The sequence below is a fragment of the Sphaerodactylus townsendi genome, linkage group LG11, assembly GCF_021028975.2.
Source record: "Sphaerodactylus townsendi isolate TG3544 linkage group LG11, MPM_Stown_v2.3, whole genome shotgun sequence".
In the NCBI taxonomy this organism is placed as follows: Eukaryota; Metazoa; Chordata; class Lepidosauria; order Squamata; family Sphaerodactylidae; genus Sphaerodactylus; species Sphaerodactylus townsendi.
In genome coordinates, this window is record NC_059435.1 from 73331289 (window position 1) to 73351710 (window position 20422).

Below are 20422 nucleotides of genomic sequence, written 5' to 3' on the forward strand. Positions count from 1 at the left end.
GTTTTCTGTCACTTCTTTCAGTTTTCTTTTCAAAGGCTCACAGATCCTCTTGCTGGTAGCTTTCTGTTTTTGGAGCACCTTCAGATCACAGAATGCTGTTTCACATATTTAATCTAAAACTCCTGCCATGGTAGAAGACTTTTGTTTTCCAGTGCAGGAATAATGTTACAGATCTCAATGCTTTTATGCGGCACAGAGTTAACATGAAATTTTGGTTTAGATAGGTTTGTTTTCACATTTGTTCTATCCTACCCAGGGAGCAATTCAGCACTGCAACCTCATAACAGGCTTGTGGGGTGGGTTCTACCTAAGATACAGAGACCTAAGATACAAAGACTCACCCCGAAATACTCAGCGGCAGCCTCGTAACCCCCCAGGCGCGAAGCCGCTGTTTCCGAACCTTGCTCCCTGGGCGAGGTATTTCGGAAACAGCGGCTTCCAACCGCTGCCGTTCTGGAAGGCGCCATTCCCCCCTTTCCCGAACGCCTTACCTTCCCTCCGACCTTCCGGTGTGTTGTCCAGGCCTGGGGACACGCCCCCCCTGCCCTGCGACTCCAGAGCTGTCGCGCAGGGCAGGGGGGCGTGTCCCCTGGCCTGGGCGACACGCCGGAAGGTCAGAGGGACAGTAAGGCGTTTGGGTGACGGTGCAGCGCTGCGCCGTCTTCCCCGCCCCTACCGGGACCTTTCGTGCAAACGTTCCCGGGGGGTGTGTGTGTGTGTGTGTGTGCGTCGGCACTGTATACGCCAACGCACTCCCTGAGCGTGGCCATGCGGAAACAGCCTCTCACTTGGGCACGGAGCCAGTCATCAAGGGCAAAGACTGTTCAGATTTGTGCCTAAGTTACAAACACACACACACACACACACACCATTCACACAGTGGGTTTTTGGTTGTGATTCTTATGTGAGTGAAAATAAGATGTTTATGTTTGCATATTCTTTATAGTATAAGTCTGCAGAACCAACTTTCAGCAGCCTGGGCTCCCGGGTTTTGAGGGTTCCTAGGATGACACATTTAAATACGTTTTTCGCACAGGTGCCCGGCAGATGGCAGCTGCAAATTGCAAGAAGCGAAATGTTGAGCCATTTTTTAAACCCAGGGCAAGAGAATAGCGGTGATGAATATTTTCTGCTACAATATATGGGGTTTGCTCCCGAGTCACAGACTATTGTGACGGGATATTTACATTTTTGTTAGTCCACATTATCCTTGCAAACATTAAGAAAGACTACAGTAAGGTAGGTATTTTGAACAACGTTCATGATGTCGATGAAAATATTTTCCCCCAGCTCTGCTGTCTGGCTGTATCGTCCATCTATTTTGATGAAAAACATTTGAATATTCACTCAGACTGACTAATGCAAAGTAACTGGCTGCGGCGGGTTTTCCGGGCTGTGTGGCCATGGTCTGGTGGATCTTGTTCCTAACGTTTCACCTGCATCTGTGGCCGGCATCTTCAGAGGTGGATCACAGAGGGAAGCCTGTTACACACTGTGTCCAGACTTCTCTTATAACAGACTTCCCCCTGTGATACACCTCTGAAGATGCCGGCCACAGATGCAGGCGAAACGTTAGGAACAAGATCCACCAGACCACGGCCACACAGCCCAGAAAACCCACCACGAACAATTGAATCCAGCCGTGAAAACCTTCGACAATACAATGCAAAGTAATGTCAATCTCAAGCATAACATTTTATGTAAGACTACTTCAGAGTTACCCGTCCACCTGGGGAGTTACCGGCCCCAATTTTTTCCAATCTGGAGGAACTGTGGAGTGGGAGGGGGGAAATGGTCTCCATATAGCCGTGCTTCAGGAATTTCCCCTTGTCTGTGGTAGAGAGTAGAAGCAACCTACAGCAGCACCTAGAACAGTGGTGGAGAACCTATGGCACGCGTGCCACAGGTGGCACTCAGAGCCCTCTCCGCGCACAGAGTTTGTTGTGGGGGGTGGCGGAAAATGCCCCCCCCCCCACATCTAGACTGGCCTGGGCTGCTGGGCACACCATGTAGGTAACCCTATTAAGTGCTGTTAAACCACACTGATTTTCATGGGAAGAACTAAAGAAGAAGAGTAGAAGAGTTTGGATTTATATCCCCCCTTTTCTCTCCTGTAGGAGACTCAAAGGGGCTTACAATCTCCTTGCCCTTCCCCCCTCACAACAAACACCCTGTGAGGTGGGTGGGGCTGAGAGAGCTCCGAGAAGCTGTGACTAGCCCAAGGTCACCCAGCTGGCGTGTGTAGGAGTGTACAGGCTAATCTGAATTCCCCAGAGAAACCTCCACATCTCAGGCGGCCAAGATGGGAATCAAACCCGGTTCCTCCAGATTAAATACACGAGCTCTTAACCTCCTACGCCACTGCTGCTCCTTTACCTGGGAGCAAGTTCGGTTGTTGGCAATGGGGCTTCCTTCTGAGTAAACCCTCCTTGGTTCGTGATTCACCCATTCAAAGCATTGCACGGTTGCTTCAAAGCAAAGCCATGAAGCTTACTCCCGAGTAACGCACGCCTCGGAGCCAACCATTTTTTCTAAACTAAAATCTCAGTATTCAGGTTAAATTGCCAGGTTGGCACTTTGCGATAAATAAGTGGGTTTTGGGTTGCACTTTGGGCACTCGGTCTCGAAAAGGTTCACCATCACTGACCTAGAAGGATTGCCCCTCAAATGTAGCTGAAGCAGTGTTGGAAACCCTACTAAAGTAGCCAAGACAAGAAGAGATTGATATTTCTTGTCAGAAGCAATCAAAAATCTTAGCTAATTTTACAAATGTTACATTAACTTTATTTTAAACAATCCTTAAAAGGGTATCACTAAATTGTAGGCAAGATCACCAGTTGAAAACAGGGGAGAAAATTACTGCAGTTGCAGCTATCGGCAAATTTAATTTCCTGGAGGGGTGTCTGCATGTGATGTTTGTTATGGTTAAGATCATATTACATGTATATAAATAGGAATCACTTACTGAGATCAGAATACATGTTTCTATGACAGCCCCGTAAGCAGACATACCAGGTCATTTAAGGCCTGCTTTTACTGAATGGAGAAGAGAGGTTTGCAGTGTGAATTACAAAGATAATTATTTAAAAGACTGAGGACGGATGGTAAATCCCCCCAAATAACCAAGTTATTAAGAGGTTAAGAGCTCGTGTATTGAATCTGGAGGAACTGGGTTTGATTCCCAGCTCTGCTGCCTGAGCTGTGGAGGCTTATCTGGGGAATTCAGATTAGCCTGTGCACTCCCACACACGCCAGCTGGGTGACCTTGGGCTAGTCACAGCTTCTCGGAGCTCTCTCAGCCCCACCCACCTCACAGGGTGTTTGTTGTGAGGGGGGAAGGGCCAGGAGATTGTCAGCCCCTTTGAGTCTCCTACAGGAGAGAAAGGGGGAATATAAATCCAAACTCTTCTTCTTCTTCTTCTTCTTTATATCCCCCCCTTTCTCTCCTGCAAGGAGACTCAAAGGGGCTTACAAACTCCTTTCCCTTCCCCCACAACAAACACCCTGTGAGATGGGTGAGAGAGCTCCGAAGAACCGAGACTAGCCCAAGGTCACCCAGCTGGCGTGTGTGGGAGTGCACAAGCTAATCTAGTTCACCAGATAAGCCTCCACAGCTCAAAATTAACAGAAGCGGGGGGAATCAAACCCAGTCCCTCAGATGGCTGCTCCTGCTCTTAACCGCTACGCCACTGATGCTAAAATGAATACGCAGCTTGTTAGGGGTAAATTGTAGATGCCCGGGGAAGGCGATGGCAAACCAACCCCTATAAACAGCCTGCCTCGCAAACATTGGGATGTGTTGCCACTCCTTGGGTCACACTCTGGACGCTTGTATGTTGTCACTAGAGCCGATGTGGGGTGATGACTCGCATGCTAGACAGCGGTTGGGGGTACTTGAGGATGGAGTCAATCCTGCCTACACATTTAATCTGTGAGTAATCCCCCTGCGACCTGGCAGATGCCCACTCCGTCAGTAAACTCGCCTTGGATTGAGTTTGCAAGTGTTCTTCTTACCTTTAGTTTTAAGAGAAGTTTTATTTTTTAAAAAGAAACAGTGCTCTGGAGTTGTATCTCCTGCAGGAGAGAAAGGGGGTGGGTGGGTATAAATTGAAACTCTTCTTCTTCTTTATTTAGTGGGGGCCCTCCTATGAGTTGGCAGGAATGGGGCCCCAGAGTAGACAGGTGGAGGTAGAGGAACGGCAAACAAGTGGGCTCGCAGGCATGGCAGCAATCAGAAGCAGGGGAAAAGATGGAAGGGGGAGCTGTTGGGGAAGGGGTCAGAGGGGCCACTTCCAGGTTAGCCCAGAAGGAGAAAGGGGGGGGGGGGGCAGCAGGGACAAGAAACAGAGACAGCGAGGGCAAAACAGTTGTTGAGGGGCAAAGGGAGCTACAGAAGCAGCAAGAGGGTGAAAAAGGAAAGCAAAAGCGCTCCTGAGGGAAAAAGAAGAAGAGTTGGATTTATATCCCCCCTTTTTCTCCTGTAAGGAGACTTAAAGGGGCTTACAATCTCCTTTACTTTCCCCCTCACAACAAACAAGCACCCTGTGAGGTAGGTGAAGCTGAAGAAGCTCCAAAGAACTCGGACTAGCCCAAGGTCACCCAGCTGGCATGTGTTGGAGCGCACAAGCTAATCTGGTTCACCAGATAAGCCTCCACAAGCTCAAGTGGCAGAGAAGGGAGTCAAACCCGGTTCTCCAGATTAGAGTGCACCTGCTCTTAACCACTATACCACGCTAGACGGGTGTTCTAGCCCTTCTAAGTGCCCCTAAGGATTATGGGAGTAGTCAGACCACGAACAAAGGAACGCAATTGCATGTGCCAACCAGGCAAAGCAAATTTAGATTCAAGCCTGCTCCTAATGTGCATAGTCAGCTGGTGTGTGTTGGGAGTGTGCAGGCTAATCTAAATTCCCCAGATAAGCCTCCACAGCTCAGGTGGCAGAGCGGGGAATCAAACCTGGTTCCTTGAGATTGGAGTACACCTGCTGCTAACCACTACACCGTTGCTGCAAGAAAATTAGTGAAGGGGCAAAAAAGGGAGGGGAAGTGCTGAAATGGCAGAAGTCAGGCAAAAAGATAGCATTCCTTCCCGACCCGTGAATTTCATGGGTCTTGCTTGTTTTCAACTAAAGCTTATTAGATAACACAATCACACAGAACTGACTGATCAGCGTAGAAAGAAACAAGGTTTCTGACACTTGAGAGCAGCAGTGGCGTAGGAGGTTAAGAACTTGTGTATCTAATCTGGAGGAACCGGGTTTGATTCCCAGTTCTGCCGCCTGAGCTGTGGAGGCTTCTCTGGGGAATTCAGATTAGCCTGGGCACTCCCACACACGCCAGCTGGGTGACCTTGGGCTAGTCACAGCTTCTCAGAGCTCTCTCAGCCCCACCTACCTCACAGGGGAAGGGCAAGGAAATAATCCAAACTCCTCTTCTCTTCTTCCCTTGATAATAGAAGAAAAAACAGATTAAGATGGTGGGGATGTACGATTAATAATGGTACAGTTCTTCACAGCCAGTAAAATTTAGTGTTCAAATTAAAAATATTGATGTTAAGGTGCGCAAGTTAAACAAGTCCATAGGGATAGCTATGCTAGTCTATTGCAGCAAAATTAGTCCCACTTTGAGTGTGCTCAGGATAAGAAAGGTCCATTGGATACTTACCGTGAAGGGTCTTTCTCATGGCCAACTAGGGGGACATCTTGTGTGGGTTGCTCCCGCCCACTCTCGGAGAGGAAGGAAACCAATTTCAGTCACTTCCTGTGTCCTGACCGGTGTTATATTGGTTTCAGTTCAAACTACTTGAGCACAATAAATCGCCATTAAAAAAAGGTAAAGTTTCCCCTTCAGTCGTGTTTGACGCTGGGGTACCACTGCAAGCAGTGATTTCATAGGCAAGCTGTTTTTGTGCGGTAGTTTGCCATTGCTTTCCCCGGCTATTCTTTACCCCCTAGCTGTGTGCTAGGTTCTCATTTACCGACCAAGGAATGGATGGATGGCTGAGTGGACCTCATGAGCCAGCTGCCAGGATATCTGACCCACAGGGGGCTCAAACTCCTGACTGTGTGAGCAGCAGTGCAAGCACTTCACCACTACACCACATGGCTCCTAAATCACCATACAGTTAACCTAATTCTTTGTTCCTGAAACAGTTAATTTCACCCTGGGTACCAAGAAGAAGAGGAAGAAGAGTTTGGATTTATATCCCCCCTTTCTCTCTTGCAGGAGACTCAAAGGGGCTTACAATCTCCTTGCCCTTCCCCCCTCACAACAAACACCCTGTGAGGTAGATGGGGCTGAGAGAGCTTGGAGAAGCTGTGACTAGCCCAAGGTCACCCAGCTGGCGTGTGTGGGAGTGCACAGGCTAATCTGAATTCCCCAGATAAGCCTCCACAGCTCAGGCGGCAGAGCGGGGAATCAAACCCGGTTCCTCCAGATTAGATACACGAGCTCTTAACCTCCTACGCCACTGCTCTTATCCTCCTACGCCAAGGACTCAAAGCACTAATCAGAGGCTATGAGATACTGCCTTTCAAGTCGACAGATGACAGTGGACTCACTCAGCGCCAGCAGTCAAGAACAGCAATAAAAATTTCATTCCATCAAGTTATCTTTAAACAATTAGAATTCTCCAAACACTGTAGAGCCTTTTCTTTGGCCCAATTTAATGCTCTTCCATCTGTTTTTCCTGAAGGGAGATATGCATGTATTCTACATGCTGTCCATGTCAGTCTGGAATGGCAGAAACAATTGAACATGTATTTGTTTGACTTGCTCTTTGACGAATGAAAAATTCGGGTGCTTATTGGCAGAATAAGCAAAATGCACCAGTTTAATCCAAACAAAAATGGTGAGAGATATTTGAAGAAGTTTCCGTGGGGACACAGTTCATTTGTTTATTTTTGAGGAAATATTATGATTGAACTTTTCTCATGGTTCCAAGACAGGCATTCCAAATATTGCATTTTTACTTTAAATAAAGATTGATTCTGATACTAATGCATACTTGAATAAATTTAAACGAGGTTATTTTCAATATTATATTCTTAATGGTTCTGTAGCAAACAAGAGACTTGAAATCTTGAGGACGTGTGAAAGGGAATAAGCTGGAAACGTTCCCCGTTATGAAGACACACGTTTGAAGAGATTCCAGAGATACCTCATAGAGTATGGAATGCAAACCTAAATTACTTTAGTGATCCGTCCAGCTGCACAATAAACATATAATTTATGGATTCTCAGTACTAACAAACCCTTTCCTTTATCTTTAAAATGCATTTTTCCCCTTCCATCCAAAGCAAACTAACTACATGTATCCCATGTTGCTTTTCGTCTCCCATCTTTTCTTGGCTTCAAATCTGAAAAGAAATACAAACATATGTCAATAACTACTGACGTACACTTTGGGGAGTCTTCAATCAAATTTCATTTAGCAGCTGTAGCTAAACTGAAACTAGGGTTTTAAATACCCTAGCAATTACAGAAAGGGAAGTATAAACATTTGAATAATGTATCAGCTGTAGTAAAGGTTAAACATTAGACAGATGCACTACATAGGGCAGTGATGGCGAACCTTTTGGAGACCGAGTGCCCAAATTGCAACCCAAAACCCACTTATTTATCGCAAAGTGCCAACATGGCTATTGAACCTGAATAGTGAGGTTTTAGTTTAGAAAAAAACGGTTGGCTCCAAGGCGTGCGTTACTCGGGAGTAAGCCTGGTGGTAGTTGGTGGCTTTGCTTTGGAGCAACCGTGCAACTCTTCCAACGGGTGAATCACAATCCTAGGAGGTTTACTCAGAAGCAAGCCCCATTGCCAGCAACCGAGCTTACTCCCAGGTAAAGGATCGCGCTTTAGTTCTTTGCATGAAAATCAGTGGGGTTTAACAGCGCTTAACAGGGTTACCTACACTGCTTCCCAAAACTAGGTCTTAGGTTTAATGCTAATAATCGAGCCCAGTGGCCCAGGCCAGCCTAGATGTGTGTGTGGGAGTGGGAACAACTCTGTTTGCACGTGCCCACAGAGAGGGCTCTGAGTGCCACCTCTGGACCCGTGTCACAGATTCGCCACCACTGACATAGGGAAAAGAACCAAGGTCAAACGAAACAAATAAGCATTAGTACAAGCCAATTTAAAGGAAGAGAATATTCAAGAGACTCTAAATTAAATTCACTCAGACCAGCCACTAGCTCAAAATAAAGAAAGTCGGTGACGTACCGCCACGCAAGCTTCTTTTTCTTTTGGGCTTCTTGAGAAACTTCTGCCTCTCGTTTCATTTTTACGAAATTTCGACAGGCAACAGCTTTGGCAATTTTCACTCCAAGCTAAGGAAAGAAAGAGAAATTAACACATGTAAAAAATTTTTCACTTGACAAACACTTGTTCTGTCTCCAGTCACCACAGGAACTTGTCTGTGCATATTCCTATAAACGAGTGAAATGGTGGTGATCTGGGTGAGCAAACTCAGAGGTGGGATCCAGCAGGTTCTCACAGGTTCCCGAGAGTAGGTTACTAATTATTTGTGTGTGCTGAGAGGGGGTTACTAATGGGTGATTTTGCCACATGATTTTTGCCTTAGTTATGCCCCTCCTCTCAGCAGTAGCGTGCAGAACTTGAAGCAGTCTAGCAGGAGGTGCACCGGTGTGCATGGCAGCCTGCGCCTGCGTGCATTTGTTTCCCACCCAACGACCCAAGGACCGGCGCAGCGGCTGCATCCTTGCCACAGCCCCGCCCAGGAACGCCCTGCCCCCAGAATGCCCGGCCACGCCCCCATCATGCCCCGCCCAGCCCCATTGGCGCTACGCCAGTGTTTGAATCCCACCACCATGGGAACCTGTTACTAAAATTTTTGGATCCCACCACTGAGCAAACTTCATTATTTACCCAGCAACCTATACCCACTCATTTGCCATTTACAGCCCAATTGGGTGGCGGGGGGGGGGGGTAGTTGGGCAGCAACAGGGATGGTGCACCATCTCCTAGGACAGTGGTTCTCAATCTGGGGGTCGCGACCCCTTTGGGGGTCGAACGATCCTTTCACAGGGGTCGCCTAAGATTCTCTGCATCGGTGTTCTCCATCTGTAAGAATGGATAAATGTTAAGGTTGGGGGCCACCACAACATGAGGAACTGCATTAAAGGGTCGGGGCATTATGAAGGTTGAGAACCACTGTCCTAGGAGGTATCTGGAGGTATGGCACAGTACAAATAAATACTTAACAACTGCTGTGCTGAAAAGGCCCTATCCAGGCCAAATGGCTATATCAGCCTTTTTTGCTGGTGTATGTCAATGCCAGCAAAAGAGGCCATTTCCGGGCTGGAAGTCCTGCAGAAGAAGAAGAAGAGTTTGGATTTATATCCCCCTTTTCTCTCCCGTAGGAGACTCAAAGTGGCTGACAATCTCCTTGCACTTCCCCCCTCACAACAAACACCCTGTGAGGTGGGTGGGGCTGAGAGAGCTCTGAAGAACTGTGACTAGCCCAAGGTCACCCAGCTGGCGTGTGTCGGAATGCACAGGATAATCTGAATTCCCCAGATAAGCCTCCACAGTTCAAGCGGCAGATTTGGGAATCAAACCAGGTTCCTCCAGATTAGAATGCACCTGCTCTTAACCACTATGCCACTGCTGCTTTTAGAAGCTAACTAAAGTCGGCACTGCCCCCGGGGATGACCCTGTTGGCTCTGGCTCCTAGGGGGAGGAATGCACAGTGGCTGTGATGGCACACAGGCGACATGGGGCTGCACGGCTCCCTGGCGCCAGCAAAGTGCTCCCTGCATGGCAGAAGTGCCACATGCCAGGTGGACTGACAATGATGCCAGAGGCAGGGTCAAGCTGGCTCCACAGCCTTCCCCCCTCCCCACCGCCGGTGGATTGCATTCAACACACACAAGATGACATATGCTAGGTTAAAATCAGCAATAGAACATTTAACTCAACTACACATCACGTTTAATTTGAGGACAGTGTGAAACAAGGCAGAGATGACCATGCAACAGCAACAACACATTTCACTGTTTCAATTAATCATCCATTGGCTAGAAGTCAGATGTGTTATTTAATTGAATGGACTTCGTTAGTGGGATGTACTTTTTTAAAGAGAAAGCTGGGGAGATGCTCTAAAAGGTTCAGAGTTTGAGATCAATGAAAGATAATGTATGGCAAATAATATGACACGTTGGTATTTAGTATTCATTATTTTATTTATTTAAAATGTCAGCACTGATTTAAACTATATCAAAAATTAACTTATAAATCAATTTGCTTTATCAGTGTAATTCTCTCTGTCAAGCATGCACAAGATGACTGGCATGCTATGTAACAAATCATGATGGATTATGTATATTCTAGAGGTGCAAACCAGAAAAATGGAATCCTACATCAAACAACTGCAAAAACCATCCTTTCATGGGTGTTATTGGGATTTTAATGACTCTAAATCAGGGGTGGCCAACCTATGGCACCCCAGATGTTCATGGACTACAATTCCCATCAGCCCCTGCCAGCAAGGCAAATTGGCCATTGAGGGATTGGAGCACCTTCCTTATGAGGAGAGGCTGCAGCGTTTGGGACTCTTTAGTTTGGAGAGGAGATGTCTGAGGGGGGATATGATTGAAGTCTATAAAATTATGCATGGGGTAGAAAATGTTGACAGAGAGAAATTTTTCTCTCTTTCTCACAATACTAGAACCAGGGGGCATTCATTGAAAATGCTGGGGGGAAGAATCAGGACTAATAAAAGGAAACACTTCTTCACACAACGTGTGATTGGTGTTTGGAATATGCTGCCACAGTGATGGCCACTAACCTGGATAGCTTTAAAAGGGGCTTGGACAGATTTATGGAGAAGTCGATTTATGGCTACTGTCAAGGAAGACTCCACAGTCCCCTTCTACTTGAATTGCTTATTGATTCAATACACTCACAGAAACTTCTTTTTTGTAGTTTATTACATATAACAGGCAAGCTTACAAGTTGCTCTAACGAATTAACGAAAGAAAACTTCAGGAAAAACAGAACTGGGCTTCAGCTTCGGTTAAACCCTCACTCACTGCTACCCTTCCTGTGTTCCTAGACCCACATCCTCCAGCAGACACTTTCAGAATGTTCTAGAACTCTTCACATACCCCTTTTCAGCTGAAATTTAGAGGGCTAAATGTCTCAAAATTTCAGTTAAGATCGAAATCATATCATACAGGCAATTATATATAATTAACCATTACCCTGACGACTTAGTGCATCAGCAATAATATTGTCCTTACCCTTTACATGTCGAATCTCAAATTCATAATCTTGTAGGACCATCTCAAAATACGAGCATTGCTGTTTTTCATCTTGCTCAAAAAGGCCAAAGGATTATGGTCAGATCTTACAATAAACTTGGAGCCCTATTAGGTGGGATGTGAATTTTTGATTGCCCACAAAATGGCGGGAAGACATTCCTTCTCGATGCGTTGAGTATGCACATTCTCCCCAAGGTAACAGCTTTCTACTAAGGAAAACTATTGGATGCATCAATTGGTCTTCGCCTTTCTGAACTAATGTAGCACCTAAACCTCGTTCCGAAGCATCAGTATACACTTCAAATGGTTTGTTAAAATCAGGAGCAACTAATACTGGAGCATTTACAACAGCCCTTTTTACCCCGTCAAAAGCAGTTTGACATCTATCGCTCCAAACAACTTTAAATGGAGCTCGCTTTTTACATAAGTCTGATAATGGTGTGGTTTTAATAGGTGCGACACTTCCAGTGTCAATGTGGTGGGAAATCAGGTGAGTCAAACCAGATATTCAGTGGCAACAATTCAAAGTCCTTTAACAAATGTCTAACTTGCTTACATTGCCCTTCTGATAAACCATCTGAAATTCGAACTTTACTCACATCAGAACACTCCTCAAAATTCCATTCCACAAACTCATCTGCGTTAGTGTCAACTTGTACTGGAAAAGTCATTACAGATCTCTCACAATACGGTTTCAACCTATTCGCATGCACAGTTCTCTGCCCATCATCTTCTTGAATTACATAATTGTCATTGGGTAAAACCTGTATTATCACATAAGGTCCCTTCCAAGCCACATCCAACTTAACAGGCTTATCCACTGACAGTAATAAAACTTTTATTACCCACTGCAAGGCTGCATTGGTCTAGCCTTAACATCAAAGTAGGTCTTTTGCTTTTACTGAGCCTGCTTCAAATTCTCTACTGCAGCTGTCCTTACTTCCACCAGAGTTCTTTGCAACTCACAGAAATATGCATTTACATCCTTGGGACAAAGAGTTGTCAATTAAAGCCTTCCCAATTTGCTCTAGCTAAACCCAAAAGGGACCCTCTATTATCTCTACCAAACAATAACTGATTTGGACTAAATCCTAGGCTTTCTTGGACTGAATCACGAGGAGAGCAAGCGTCCAAATATGGTGCAGCAGATCCCATGAATTTGAATGCTTTAGTACATAAGACTTCAACAATTGTCCATTAGTTCTGAATGGCCCTCTCCACTAAACCATTTGACTGAGGGTTGCTCACAGCCACTACAGGGGCATGCTGAACCTCAACCAACTCCTAGAAAATTTTCATCACCTGTGACATCAAATTAGGGGCTTGATCAGTCATTGAGTACTTTCATCACACCATATGTGGACCTAAATTCCATTAAGGCCTTAGCTACTGACACAGATGTAATGTTTCTCACACAAAAGGCACAAAGGAAATCTGGTTTGCATGGTCAACTATAACTACAATATATACTGTTTTCCCAGACTACTTTTAGGTAAGGGACCTAAAATCTCCAAACTGACCCTTACAAAGGGTTCATCAATTACTGGGTAGGTGCGTAGCTGCACCTAGTTCTATCAGTGGCGATGCCCAACCCGTTGACATACATCACATGTCTTGCAAAAATCCTTAACTGCTTTTAGTCCAACCCTAGCTAAAAAAACTGCCTTTGAATTCTTTCCATGAGTCCTTCTTATTCCTAGGTGTCCAGCCAATGGGACACTATGAATAGTTCTAAAATTTCTTCCCTGTACTTTCTTGGAATTACTAACTGTAAGGGTTACTTTTCCCTTCTCAGAAAAGCCCTGCCTCCATTTTTGGAAATTACAATAAGCCAGATTGCCATATAAATCTCTCAGGGATTTTCTTTAGATACTTCTCCAGAAGCAACCTCTGCCTTTTCACATAACTCTTTTAAAAGTGGTACATGATCTTTGTTCAGTTTTAAACTGCTCCAGACCTTTCATGACATACATTTTCTTTATCCTCAAAATGTAAGAGTTTCAACTTCCATAGCTGGACTAGGAGTTAGCTTAATGACTCATCTTTCTTTCCCTCAATTTGTGACTTGGATTATTGCTCAGCTTTTGCTGTCAACTCCCACTTCCACCCCACTTTTTCTTTTTTGCTCACCTATATATTTGACTTAAGTTTTTTTCCAGCTTTAGAGATCCCTAGTTGGAAACTTTTCCTTAATACATCTTCTAATTTCCCCCCTTTGAGCCTTCTGTTTCTCTCTTTTCACCAGTGCTTGTTTTAGCCTTTGACCACAAGTAACTACTGCGTTCATTTTGTCCCTAGGTTGGTACAACACATCTGCTCCAATTATAAAAGGCATATCAGAAACATCATGTACAATGGCATATATGTCCTTTTTTCAATTCTGGGAGTCCTGGATATGAATCAATTACTAAATCTAAGTACATGGGGGGTCCTTCATATGGGGTAACCTGCATCCTTCCCAGCTACTGTGGCAGTGACTTATTTGCTTTAACAACTTTCTGTTGATAGAACTTATATCTGCCCCTGTGTCAAGCAACCTTGCTTCTACAACTTCCCCCCAAGTAGCAACACTTTCCTTAGCCCTAGGATCTCCAACCCACTGTCTCTGTTCCTCAGATATCACACTATTTACATCAACCAGCTGTTAACTCTCCCATTTCTCACTCTTGGTTCTTGTTCAGTGGATTTAACAAGTTCTTCATCACCAGCAGCATATCTCTTAAGTTGTCAAGCATAGAGTTTCTCCAGGACTTAGCAGAGTTCTTCATCACCACGGTGACCGGCTCTTCTCCTTCACTGGAACAAGCAGAACTACCTGGTGAATGTTAATCTCCTCCCAATCTTCATTTTGCACCAAAACCCGATTATTTCCAACATGTTGCACTCTTGTTTCTCTCTTATTTCTTGCATTTGGCGATTTAGAAGTGACCCCTTTCTCCACACAAAAAAAACTGATTATATTCCCTTGGTGTATATAGATCTCGAAAGCTAGCGGTTTACTGGGCCTTGGAAAGAAGTCCTTTTCTCACAAACAGAGCTTTTTTCTCCATCTTTACCCGTAAAACTCCAATATTTCTGTTGGGTTGGTTTTAAACAATTCTCTCTTCTCTGATACAAAGCGTGCTGGTTTTTCTTTCCTTGCTTTTTATAGCGGCCATCTGTGGTCACGAAAGCAGCCAAGTTAAGATAAATCTAAGTTCTCTCTTTAGCTTGAACAAGAGCTGAGATTTCTTCGGGGAGTGTGTGAAAAAATTGCTCTCTTGCTATCAAGTTGCAAAAAAGTCTTCCTATGGACTGAACCTTTGCAGCTCTATACCATTCTAACTGAACTATAAGTTTCAATCGAGCCATAAAAGCAACATAGCTCTCCTTCCTCACCAGGAAAGCTCCCCTCAGTCCTTCTCACAACTGCCTCGAGGATATTCCAAACCTGGCTAAGGCCTGCCTTTTAATATACTCATCGGCGGCTACTCACCCACGTGTAAGTTCACATAATAACTGAGCTAAATCTCCAATAGCATAAGACCATAGCGCCCTCACTTGCTCTCTTCTAGAGACTTCGGCTCTCAAGGCGGCTTCAAACAAAGCTAAAAAAACTTTCCACTGACTCACCCTGCTGCACGATTACCTGGGGAACTGTCTCTTCTGCCAAGCTGCAGTGAGAGCTCCCTCTGTCTATCCTGCATCAGCAAGTTCCTTGGTGGTTTCTTATTAGCGTGCATAAGCGTTTACAACATCCTCATCCAAACCCCTCGGTGCTGGATTTGGTACTGGGGAATCGTCTGTGTCTATACTATCCGGTCTGGTTGCATTAACTCTGGAAGGTCCCTCTGGGGGTGTACTACAGACCTTTCACTTGGTCATTCTCATCCATGTCTCTCAACTCCTTGCCATTCAACGAAAGCTGTCCCGTGGCTCCCAACTCTTGGGCTTCACCACTCTGCTGCTTGATTCTGGCTTCAACTGAGAAAAATGGTGTGCATATTCTGGAGCTCTTCCAGTAGCAGGCCTGCACTTCATTCACCTTTTTAGATCGAGGTTTCACTACTGGTTCGTCCATCTGCACATTCAACTGAAATCTGTGGTTTGTACTAGAGCAAATTTACACTCTTTGCTTGCCAACAAAATGCTCACTGAGTGTATTTCAAAATCCCTCCGCTTGCCACCATGTCAAGGAAGACTCCACAGTCCCCTTCTACTTGAATTGCTTATTGATTCAATACACTCACAGAAACTTCTTTTTTGTAGTTTATTACATATAACAGGCAAGCTTACAAGTTGCTCTAACGAATTAACGAAAGAAAACTTCAGGAAAAAACGAACTGGGCTTCAGCTTCAGTTAAACCCTCACTCACTAACTGCCCTTCCTGTGTTCTGAGCCACATCCTCCAACTGACACTTTCAGAATGTTCCTGAACTCTTCACAGCTACCAATCGTGATCCTCTTTGATCTCAGATTGCAAATGCCTTAACAGTCCAGGTGCTCGGGAGCAACAGCCGCAGAAGGCCATTGCTTTCACATCCTGCATGTGAGCTCCCAAAGGCACCTGGTGGGCCACTGCGAGTAGCAGAGAGCTGGACTAGATGGACTCTGGTCTGATCCAGCTGGCTTGTTCTTATGTTCTTATCTGGGGTGCCATAGGTTGGCCACCCCTGCTCTGAATGATTACTCTTTGGCATTACATCCTACTTCCCTCCCCAAACTTTGCCTCCAAGAGTCTTTCCACAAACCTCCAGAAATTTCCCAACCTGGAACTGGCAACCCTAAGAAGAGAAGGAAGAGTTTATGAGGGCTTTCAGGAGAAGGAAGTAGGGAATAGTGAGGGAGGGGGAAATGAGATGCCTCCCACAAGTCCTTGCGGGTGCCCACTTGTTCAACTGTAATGGTCTATTCCTAGCCATACACCTGAGAAATATGTTTCCTAAAAGAACCAGGAGAATCAGACAAATTGTCAAAGTATAATAGTTAGCCATAGTAGAAAGATCTGTAAAGGTTCACTTACCTCTCGAGTAGCTAATCTATCACTTAGCTCGTCAGCCCGTGCAATATCTCTGTCGGCTACAGCTCTGTCTATGCTGATTTCAAGGCCAGACTGAAAAAAAAGTCAAATAAAAAAGTTCCCAGTAGAATACCAACTGAATACTGTAAACACATGTTCAAGTATATTTATTATATCAAAATAATATTCATTTACATAGCTTTAATCTCCATGTATAATAAATCACACATAGAATATTTTTAAAGGGCGATCTCATTGAGTACTCCCGGAATGGCAGTTCAAGAACAAACAGTTGCATCAGTTCCACCTCATCATCATCATCAACCTTTTTATTGGCATAAGTCTAAAATAAGTCTAAAACACAACAGGGAGGTTGAGGAGAATCAAGTTAAAATAAGTAGGTTCGAACATTTCCAGCAGTTAAAACAATAAATAAATAAATAAACTAAAATCTGTGGCGAATCTGCTGTGCCAGCGCCAGGAATTTGGCAACGTCTAGGGATCTCTGAGGAGACTGATCACAAAGCAGAAAGAAGGATTTAACCATGTCTTGTGAGTTGGCATAGTTCTCAGTGTATGGGTCTATAAATTGTCTTCTAGATGAAGTATATAGTTCGCAATCTAGGAGGATGTGCTCGATTGTTTCAATGGCTTTTTGTGAGCAGGGACACATTCTTTGTTGGTATGGGATCTGGAGAAATCTGCCGCTCAGGACTGCTGAAGGTAGGGCGTTCAGTCGGGCTAGCATTAGTTCCACCTTATGTGTTGGATAAATACTGCCATTTTAAAAAAAATCACATGGACTAGTTTACGTCTGTCAGAGTAAAATTTTATCTCAATATCTGACTTATCTGTTCCATCCCTGGAGCTCCCCTGGAAAAAAATGTGATGTGTATGTGTCAAATAATATGCAGAATGCCAATTACCGCTCTGTCTTTTCAGTTCTTAGATCTTATCTTTCTCCAAAAGAAATTCTGGCATGGTGCCACTTCACTACTTCACTATATTAGAAGAGGAAGAAGAAGAAGAAGAGGAGTTTGGATTTATATCCCCCCTTTCTCTCCTGCAGGAGACTCAAAGGGGCTGACAATCTCCTTGCCCTTCCCCCCTCACAACAAACACCCTGTGAGGTAGATGGGGCTGAGAGAGCTCCGAAGAACTGTGACTAGCCCAAGGTCACCCAGCTGGCGTGTGTGGGAGTGCACAGGCTAATCTGAATTCCCCAGATAAGCCTCCACAGCTCAGGGGGCAGAGCTGGGAATCAAACCCAGTTCCTCCAGATTAGATACACGAGCTCTTAACCTCCTACGCCACTGCTGTAGTTCTATGTTCTATGCAGGATCACCTCTCTCTTGTGCTGCACCGACTGCACTGGCTCCTGATTGAATACCGGATCGTCTTCAAGATATTGGTGATGACCTTCAAGGGATTCCGTGGCCTGGGGCCCTCATAACTCAGGGACCGTCTTTCTCCCTATGTCCCCACTCAGCCTCTGCATTCTGCAGAGGCCAATTTTACTGGTGGTCCCTGGCCCCTCCATGATTTGGTTGGCCTACACTCGGGCCACGGCCTTCAGTGCCTTGGCCCCAACATGGTGGAACACTCTTCCACCAACCATTAGGACCTGCGGGACTTTGGTCAGTTCCGTGGGCCCTTAAAAACTGAGATGTTCCACCGCTGATTGCCACCCATATTCTCCATCAATAGATCTATTCCAATGAGACAGAGCTGGATGGATTGATTCTGTCCTGTGAATATCAGTGGTCAAATCGGTAATTCTCTATGTTATCCTTTTAGGTTTATTAATTGTTGTATAGTTTGCTGTGATTGTAATGGTTGATTATCTTGTACACCGCCCAGAGCCCTTCGGGGATGGGCGATATACTAAATTCAATCAACCTATCAATAAACATTCATTTTTTTCAAGGTGGGGATTTTTTCATACTTTGGTAAATTTAATCCAAATCTAGACTGACTCTAAAACACTGAAATCTAAACTGAAATCTCTGCTAAAACATCAGCACATGTGTATGAACAGTGACTGCTCTCATTGGATGTAATAATTTTTAATATACATTAATCACTTTTAAACCCTATTCATTAATGTTAATCAACAACCACCAACATATTCGACTTTGAAAAAAGGGTGGAATGGGAAACCGATCAGAGTTGTTAAAAACATATTCCTGCTCTAGGATTTATAGGATCAAAAATCTGAAAACAACAATACAGTTTTTCACAAGGTGTTGTTACAAGTGATTACTCAGGCTCATTCCGCACATGCAGAATAATGCACTTTCAAACTGCTTTCACTGCTCTTTGAAGCTGTGCGGAATGGCAAAACCCACTTGCAAACAGTTGTGAAAGTGGTTTGAAAACGCATTATTTTGCATGTGCGGAAGGGGCCTCAGAAGCAACAAAGGAAGCAAGGTTCTTTAAAAAGTAAAACACATTCTAGCTAATAGGTGAAGTTATATAAGTATTTATCGTTAAAAGATATGATGAGGTTATTGTCTTCTTGTCCTCTGAAGAACAGTACATTTAAATGAGAAACTCTGAATAATAAATCACCTTTGGAGCGCTCTCCTTGCTGGCAGGCAATTCAAATCTATCGTTGATTCCAAAATACTGAGTGAGCTCTCTCAACTGGCTTTCATTGGCGCATTGTTGACTACAAAGAAAAATGCAAAACAGCCGCATGGAACTCTTATTTCTAAAAACATGACAATAAAATGTACAATAAAATATTCTTCATTGTACTATTTTTGAATCCAGAAAGGAAACTCATTCTACAAGTATAGGTGGAAATGATTACAGGTCACTAAATTATCACGAAGTTTTATTTACTTCTGCTCCATTGATATAAGACTACAATTTGGACGTGACTAATCTATATCCACATCTATATTAAGAAGCAAAAATTTAAAAATGTGTATTTTAATTTAAAATTAAATAACCTGAATGGCCAGTCTGAATGTTTGTGTATACATGAAAAGCAAAAACACTTTCAACTGAATTTTAAATATCACAGAAATTTTAAAAAATACCTCTCTTCTTCTTTGTTATCTGTTTTCAGTTTAACTGGAAAAAAGGAAATGTGCATTAACATTTGTGAGATATATCTATGAAAAACAATATTATTATTATTGTTATTATTATTTAAGGCTCAGGGCGGTGTACAGCAAACAACAGCAAACATAATAAAACAAATTGAATAACCCCAGTTAAAATACAAAACCTTAAAACTATAGCAGCGGCATCCGTCAATAAATAGTTAATAATTAATGATAATAACTTGCTGGAGTCTGGCATCACACCCCAGTGATCAAATCCTGGGAGTGGTCAAATTCTGGGAGGGGGCTGGCAGATGGTCAGATACACAGCCAGTGAACAGGGCAATGAGAGGGGCGGAATCAGCGGTTGGTCCCCCCAAAGGCCCGGTGGAACAGCTCAGTTTTACAGGCCCTGTGGAACTCCCCAAGGTCCCGCAGGGCCCTAACTGCTGGAGGAAGAGTGTTCCACCAGGCAGGGGCCAGGGCAGTAAACGCCCTGGCCCGCGTGGAGGCCAGCCGCATCATAGAGGGGCAGGGGACCACCAGCAAGTTTGCCTCCGTTGAGCGAAGGGTGCGACTCGGGACATATGGGGTGAGACAATAGAAAAGACATAGGAATTAGAGAGTCAGTGTGGTGTAGTGGTAACGAGCAGTGGGCTCTAATCTGGAGAACTGGGCTTTGTTCCCCACTGCTCTTCACGAGAAGCGGACTCTTAGCTGGTGAACGAGGTTTGGCCCCCACTCAAAAATTCCTGCTTAGTGACCATGGGCTAGCCCAGGGGTCTGCAACCTGCGGCTCTCCGGATGTTCATGGACTACAAATCCCATCCCCCCCTGCCAGCCCCAATTGGCCATGCTGGCAGGGGCTGATGGGATTTGTAGTCCATGAACATCTGGAGAGCCGCAGGTTGCAGACCCCTGGGCTAGACACAGTTCTTCAGAACTCTCTCAGCCCCGCCTACCTCACAAGGGGTCTGTTTCCGGGCAGAAGAAGGGAAAGGAGTTTGTAAGTCCCTTTAAGTCTCCTTACAGGAAAGGGGGGGGGAGGAGTATAAATCCAAACACTTCCACTTCTTTAATATGTTTTACAC

General features: G+C 44.7%; 1 protein-coding gene across 1 annotated transcript; it reads right to left on the reverse strand.

The window, feature by feature from the left end:
• Nucleotides 1–6881: 6881 nt before the first annotated feature.
• LOC125440535 (protein FAM204A-like) lies at nucleotides 6882–19479 on the reverse strand. Its single transcript, XM_048510408.1, has 5 exons — nucleotides 19326–19479; nucleotides 18850–18949; nucleotides 16282–16371; nucleotides 8217–8323; nucleotides 6882–7357 (listed from the first exon to the last, which is right to left on the reverse strand). Exons 1-5 carry the CDS (start codon nucleotides 19385–19387, stop codon nucleotides 7306–7308), a joined length of 411 nt encoding a protein of 136 aa, XP_048366365.1. The 5' UTR covers nucleotides 19388–19479; the 3' UTR covers nucleotides 6882–7305.
• Nucleotides 19480–20422: the final 943 nt, after the last annotated feature.